This window comes from Sinocyclocheilus anshuiensis, unplaced genomic scaffold (genome assembly GCF_001515605.1).
Source record: "Sinocyclocheilus anshuiensis isolate Anshui unplaced genomic scaffold, SAMN03320099.WGS_v1.1 scaffold2917, whole genome shotgun sequence".
NCBI classification, from domain to species: domain Eukaryota; kingdom Metazoa; phylum Chordata; class Actinopteri; order Cypriniformes; family Cyprinidae; genus Sinocyclocheilus; species Sinocyclocheilus anshuiensis.
The window spans coordinates 321,274-329,047 of NW_015539844.1; the positions used below are offsets into that span (position 1 = coordinate 321,274).

At 34.9% G+C, this 7,774-nt stretch overlaps 1 protein-coding gene across 4 annotated transcripts in view; it reads right to left on the minus strand.

Annotated features, from left to right (window-relative positions):
* Window positions 1–4,085, minus strand: part of LOC107684523 (protein FAM131A-like) — a 42,900-nt gene extending 38,815 nt beyond the window's left edge. For 3 of the 4 annotated variants that reach the window (XM_016480797.1, XM_016480794.1, XM_016480795.1), the window contains exon 1: window positions 3,969–4,085. In XM_016480797.1, coding sequence (XP_016336283.1) covers window positions 3,969–4,008 — 40 coding nt within the window. In that variant the 5' untranslated portion in view covers window positions 4,009–4,085. The remainder of the gene's footprint in view (window positions 1–3,968) is intronic. The other variant, XM_016480796.1, reaches the window with a different exon arrangement.
* Window positions 4,086–7,774: the final 3,689 nt, after the last annotated feature.

The following is a 7,774-nucleotide window of genomic DNA, read 5'->3' on the forward strand; positions in this document are numbered from 1 at the left end:
ATAATAAATATAAAAAATTTTAATATTCAATTATATTTTATTAAATATTATTTAATGGACCTGAGCTAATGTGAATTAAAAAATGAACACATAGTTGTGTTTCTTAACTAATAACCACAACAATAAATATAATAAAAGTAATAATAATTTATTATTTACAGTATATAGTGCTTTTCTTGGCGCTCAAAGCACTTTATATTGATCAAAAATGACTGAAAAACACTGATTTATTTAAAAAAAATTTAATAATAAATAAATAAATAAATAAAAATAAATAAAAAATATTTTGTAACAAACTTTGAAAAGGTTTATTCTTTCATAGCTCCACGAGTGTAACAATTAATTTTTAAGATGAATTTTTATATTTAAAAACTGAATGCCTTAATCTGGAAGATGGTATAAAATCAATGCATTAAAATGCATATGCATTTAAAAAGTACCAAAAATAAATGGATGCATTGCAAAAAGTGTCCAAATCACTTTTAATGTGGCCTCTATAAGTTAAATAAAAAGCTCAAATCTGTTAAAAGCGCCGTAGTTGAAGAAACACCCTGTAATTGTCATCGACATGCTGTAAACAAAGACTGGGACAAGGGCCAAATGCATGAGAGCCGCTGTTTACTGCATACTGTCCATGCAGCACGACTGCATCGCCTCCATCGCACGTACAACCGAGCACAATGTAACCCGATCCGAGGATTCAGCACGTGACGAATGAGCACTGAAGCAGGGTTCATGCAGATGCATGCAGAACGTTCCGTCAGTGTCTCTGAAGCGTGCAAATCTGGCCTGATCGTTGAAAAGCACTGCGATGCCAATACATCCCTGCAGTCACAAGCGGGAAAAAGCCTGCAGTTTCTGCACAGCTCTCTCTCTTTCCATCAGAAGTCAGACTCGGGTTTCATATGCGCGCTCTGCTGCGAGCTGCTTTTCATGCTCGGAGGAAAACGGAGCGTGCGATTCTCACCTACAGGCGTTCTGGAGGCGGCACAGCCCATGCTCCGGGTAATTAGATGTCGAAACGCAAACCATGAACTGATTTAACCCGCATGTATGCTAAGAGACGGCAGAAGTGCTTGCGTAGCCTTCTCTCCATCTCTCTTCCTCTCCTGCTGTTCTCACAAGCATCCCCTGTGCGCTAGTTTCACAACTCGAGTCCTGCGCTGAAGAAAAACCAGCTGGATGCCGTTTCCCCAAACACATACCAGTGTTTCTCCCAAATGCAAATGGATTAAACTGTTGTGCTCCACATATACGGACTATATTACATTTCTGCAAACATAAACACACTAAAAACAGTTGTTCACCACAAATATAGAGACTAAACCAGCGTTTCTCCAAATGCCAACAGATTAAACTGGTTATTCCAGACACGTATCAACAAAACCAGCTTTTCTCCCAAATGCAAATGGTTTAAACTGTTATTTTCCACATATGCACACTAAACTATGGTTCTTCAAACACAAAACACACTAAAAACTATTGTTTGGTCCAAATATACAGACTTAACTGCATTTTTTCCCCATATAAATATGGACTAAACCAACTGCTTTCCAGTTAAAAACCAATTAAACTGATGATCTCAAACACAAACAGACTAAACCAGCATTTCTCCCAAATGCAAATGGTTTAAACTGTTGTTCTCCATACACACACACACATATATATATATATATATATATATATATATGGACTATATTACATTTCTGCGGTTTACCACAGATATAGAGACTAAACCAGTGTTTCTCCAAATGCCAACAGATTAAACTGGTTATTCTAGACACATATGAACAAAACCAGCTTTTCTGACACTCTAAAACATTAGACTAAACCAGACTAAAAACTATTGTTTGGTCCAAATATATGGACTAAACTGCCTTCCATATAATTGTGGACTAAACCAACTGTTTTCCAGTTAAAATCCAATTAAACTGACGCTCACAAACATGCACAGATTAAACCAGCATTTCTCCCAAAAGCAAAATGATTTAACTGTTGCCCTTCATACAAATACGGACTAAACTACATTTCTGCCAACACAAACACAGTTGTTCGTCACAGATATACGGAATAAGCCAGCGTTTAAACAAACGAAACTGTCGTACGAAACCAACTTTTCTCCAAAATGCAAAGACTAAACTGTTTTTGGCCACACATACAGACTAAACTGTTGTTCTCCGCACATATATGGACTAACACACAATTTCTGCAAACACAAACTCTAAACCAAAACTATTGTTCGCCAACAGATTTACAGACTAAACCACCTTTCTGCCAAACACATACAAACTAAACACGTCCTCCAGATTACAAAGATAAACTAAACTGTTGTTCTCCACATATGAACTACACTGTAAAAAATATTTACGGTAAAAAACAGCAGCTGTGGTTGCCGGAATTTTACCGTAAAAAATACGGTAGCAACGTTTTAGGTTTTAACTTAAAATTTACAGTTAAATACCGTAATTTCATTAACTGATATAATGTTAATATACCAACCTATTGAAGTACTGAAATCTGTTTTGTACCTTTGTAATACACTGATAACCACCAAATGCAGGAGGTGATGAGAAAGTCACGTGATGAACCAAAGCCCATCACAAGCAGCTTTTAATAGTAACAACATATATAGAAGGTGCACAGTGTCATTCACACAAACACTAAACACCATCACGGTAACACACATCAAACTGAAATAATGCAATAAACATTCATTTAACAACATTAGGTGTAACACACAACCCTAATATACAAAACTAATAAGAAAAAACTAAGAAGAAACAGTTATTTCAACAAAAAAACATAAAATTTGAAATGCATGAGTCAATTTACGGTTATTCACTGTAAATTATACGGTCTTTTTCACTTCCAAAAACGGTATACTACCGTAAAACTAATGTCCAATACATGAAATGTCCAATACAGTTTTTCACCGTATATAGTAGGGGAATTTACCGTTAACCATTTAACAGGTTTTTACTGTAGCATTTTTACAGTCTTTTACCGTTAAATTCACGGTCATTTTTTGCAGTGTACACTTCTGCAAACATAAACGCACTAAAACCGTCGTTTGCAACATTGAACGCATTCAATCAAAGACCGACTAAACTGTTGTTCTGCACACATACAGACTAAACTGTGGTTCTCGCAAACGCATACGAACAAAACCAGCGTTTCGCCCAAATGCAAAGACTAGACTGTTGTTCTTCAGTTTAAAAACCAACTAAACTTACGCTCCCAAACATATGAATTTCTACCAAACGAAAACAGACTAAACTGTTGTTCTCCATACATATATGGACTGAGCTGCCTTTAGTTTAAGACTAAACTGCTGTTCTCCCAGATAAAACCAGCTTTCCTCTCAAATGCAAGGACTAGTCTGTTGTTGGCTACACTACAGACTAAACTGCCTTTCTTCCACATACTAAACCTGTTTTTCGGTTTAAAAACCAACTAAACTGATGCTCCCAAACATATACAGACTAAACCAGCGTTTCTCCCAAATGCAAACAGACTAAACTGCTGTTCTTTACACATATATGGACTAAACTGACTTTCTTCAACAGACTAAACAAACTGCTCTTAACCAACTAAACTGATGCTCTTTTTTAAACATGTAAAGACTAAACTGCGGGTTTTCCTGAAAGCACATACAGACTAAAACCTGCCGTTCTTTACAGACACACAGATTAATAATAAAAATGCTTTTCTACAACAGACTGAACTGCAGTCCTTCCAACACAGATATAGGCAGCTGAACATCTGTCTATATAAACATATACAATTATTGTTATTCAAACGCGTGCAGACTAAACCAGCTGTTGTCAGAACAAATAAGCATCAGACTAAATTGCTCTTGACAGAGACTGATCTCCAAAGAATATGACATTGCACTGAAATGCTCGAAGGTTTAATTAAATCATAACAAATATGGTGCATGAAATATATTGCGGTCTAGTGAATCTCACCTCTAGATGACAGCGTTTCTCTCCTCGAGCTCTCGCGCATTGGCTTCTCCCGCGGCTCAGTTCCGTTCCAGCCCCGTCAGGTCCAAACACACACCGGCGCGAACGGCTCTGAGCTGGAGGCACTGAGGGCTGGAGAACCACATGCAGAAACGAGCTTTATAAACGAGCCACCCGGATGCGCAACAAGCTCTGATTGGACAGATCCTGCGCTGACCCCGCCCACAACATTTAATGAGTGTGGAAATAAGTGTGTTTACTTAATTATAGTTTGCGGACAAAATAGTCTCCAGAAATGAGCTAAATGTAACAAAACTTCCCTTTTTGACCGAAAATGTCTCCAGAAATTGAATCTGACAAACCAAAACATCCTTCAATGGGAATGAATTAATAACTAAATAGCTAACTAACTAAATAAATAAATAAATTTTTATTCGATTAAAACAATTAAATATAATAAATTATAATATAATATAAATAAATAAATTATAATATATTATAATTATAATATAAATTATCATATAATATAATATAATATAATATAATATAATATAATATAACATCTTCATCTGTGAACTCTTGCTCGGGTCTCTGGGGTGATCGCAGATGCACGGCTTGTTTACACTGCTGCTCGTCTCTTCTTCTCTGGGAATAAACCTCATCTCTGCATTTACCGCAGGCCGTGCAAGACCACAGATTTCCCTTAAAGATGTTGATGGTGATCTTTTATCATATAGTTCTGATAAAAACATGTTTATCCTCTTTGAGAGGAACATTGCACAAAACAAGACGTTTTCAGAAACACTCATTTTCGTCAGTCGCAATAAATCCAATCCAGTTTCAGATCCTGAAAGTTTTGTTTATATGAACCCTAAACCTTTTTTTTTCTTTTTCACGCGCATTACTTCGAAATCGGAACAAAACTACAGCGCATGCGCAGTCGCCGCGTTTAGCGTGATAACCGGAGCCAAGTGAGTATAATTGTTCTTTTTATGATTTATTTGAACATTCAGTTTACACTATGCTACAACAAAAGATATAACACAAGGAAAAAAGGAAAACATGAACAACCAATAGCTCAAAATAGAAACATAATAAATAATAAAGGAAAAAGAACGAAGAGGGAATTATACAAAATGATAAAAATAAAAAATAAAAACATTAAAACGGTAAAAAATTTGTAGGCCGTGCAAATTGTTAAGCAAAACTGTAAGTAAATATTTTTTTTATCTCTTGGTAAAATAGGTTTACTACGGTGACGCATTGCTGCCACACACATATTATTTTTTCCAGTCAATTATGTCGTAATAACGAGATACGTCATTTTAACGACATCTTTTCTCGTTAAAACGACCTCTTTTCTCGTTAAAACGACCTCTTTTCTCGTTTTAACGACATCTTTTCTCGTTTTAACGACATGTTTTCTCGTAATAACGAGATGTTTTCTCGTTAAAATTACATCTTTTCTCATTTTAACGACATCTTTTCTCGTTAAATCGACAGCTTTTCTCGTAATAACGACATCTTTTCTCGTTTTAACGACATCTTTTCTCATAATAACGACATCTGTTCTCGTTTTAATGACATCTTTTCTCATAATAACGACATCTGTTCTCGTTTTAACGACATATTTTCTTGTAATAACGAGATGTTTTCTCGTTAAAACGACATATTTTGTCATAAAACGACATGTTTTCCGGTTATTATAGATAGGCTATATGGTAGTATATGTGAGCGAGCTAAGCGACTGTCCGCGCTGCTGTCGCCACAGTCTGACATAAACGAGGATCTGCACGCTGCTGAAATGATTGAAATACACTGTTTTAAATGTATTTTAATGTAATGGTTTTAATTGTAGCGGCATGTTTATTAGGATTAATCTCCAATCTGTCTACAATATAGTGCTATAGCCTATCTATAATAATGGGAAAACATGTCGTTTTTATGACAAAATATGTCGTTATTACGAGAAAAAATATGTTGTTTTAACGAGAAAACATCTCGTTATTACGAGAAAAAACGTCGTTATTACGAGAAAAGATGTCGTTTTAACGAGAAAACATCTCGTTATTACGAGAAAATATGTCGTTTTAATTAGAAAACATCTCGTTAAAATGAGAAAAGATGTCGTTTTAACAAGAAAACATGTCGTTATTACGAGAAAAGATGTCGTTTTAACGAGAAAACATGTCATTATTACGAGAAAAGATGTCGTTTTAATGAGAAAAGATGTCATTAAAACAACATAACATCTCGTTATTACCACATAATTGAGTGGAAAAAAATAATATGTGTGTGGCAGCAATGCGTCACCGTAGTTTACAACTCGAAAATGTACATTTGTGAATATAGAATCTACATAAGAAGAGAATTAGGTTTATTACAAAACAGGCATTGGGATCCGCTTCAAAAAAACAAAACAGATTTGGGATTCATTGAAAAATCTTGTAAGATAAACAAGTTAAACTAACATGTCTCCAGAGTTGAGAAATATAACTGCATCACCAAAACGAATGAAGAAGAGTTTCAGTGTCATTCTGACAGAAGGAGCATTTTGTGTCAAAATCAGATCCAAATTTTTGAGACGTAAATAAACAGGCACGTTCATAAGACTTAACGTATACATATGTATCGCGGAATGCGCATGCGCAAGGAATTTGTCGGATTCAATTTTGTTCGTGCTTAATTTTTTTTCTTATCGATCATATTATTTCAGGGCTACATCTCCCCTTTCAATCCGATTGTAATTTAATTCGGATCGAGCTAAATCGGATCGTTTGAGGTGTTTATGTAAAGCCTTTCAATCCAATTGAGCCATCAATCTAATTACTAGAAGATTATTGGGTTGCATGTAAACGTAGCTACTGACCTGTACATTTTATCAGGTCCACAAACTCTAATCATCTTGATCTAGATCAGTCAGATCCAAATGCTTGGTAGACCATTTCAATCCTGATATTTAACATAAATGACCAGTTTAGACACACGCAACAAACCATGCAAATCCAGCTTCATCAAAAACCTATTTTAGCTTCATTTTCTAGCAGATCCAGCAAAAAATCAAAACCTGTTCAACATTTGTTTTCTTACTTTTGGAGAAAAGCAGCTAGTTTGTGGTGGTCCTTGCCTAAAATAGATTTTTAAAACTTTCATTGTACAAGTTTTTGTTAGTGAGTGGAAATCTGAACAAACAACATCAAGTGTCAATCTCAACCTGTCAAAAACATATCCAGAACACCCCAAAATCAAAAGAAGAGAAATATCAAATATTTTGATCAAAGAAAATAAAGGTGCCCTTTTTAGAACATTCAGTAAATACATACAATAAATAAATAAATCTGCTGTAATGCAATAAAAACAATTAAATATTGTTCAAATTTGTAAATATTTTAAAGTGCATTACGGTGAGAACTTATGGTTAAACCGTCAGATATATATAAATGACTAAAAAAAAATTTTTTATATAATAATGCATGTTCTTTATACAAAATATAATGCTATTTTTATTTCCTTTTGATTTTGGGATGAAATACTCCAAAGCCATGTGACTAGAGGGTTTTACTGTATGAATTACAAATATGCAGCAGTGAGAATCTACTCAACTCAACTTTTTAATGAATACAAGCTTTTATTCTCTTTGAAGCTTTCTGCATGTTCTCTCTCAGTCTCTCAGCACACTGTCCTGCAGTGCAGTAGTGTGTGCAGTGTTACAGCGCCACCTGTAGGTCAACACAACATCTGCACAAATAGATATAGATAGATAGATTTATAGATAGATAGATAGATAGATAGATAGATAGATAGATAGA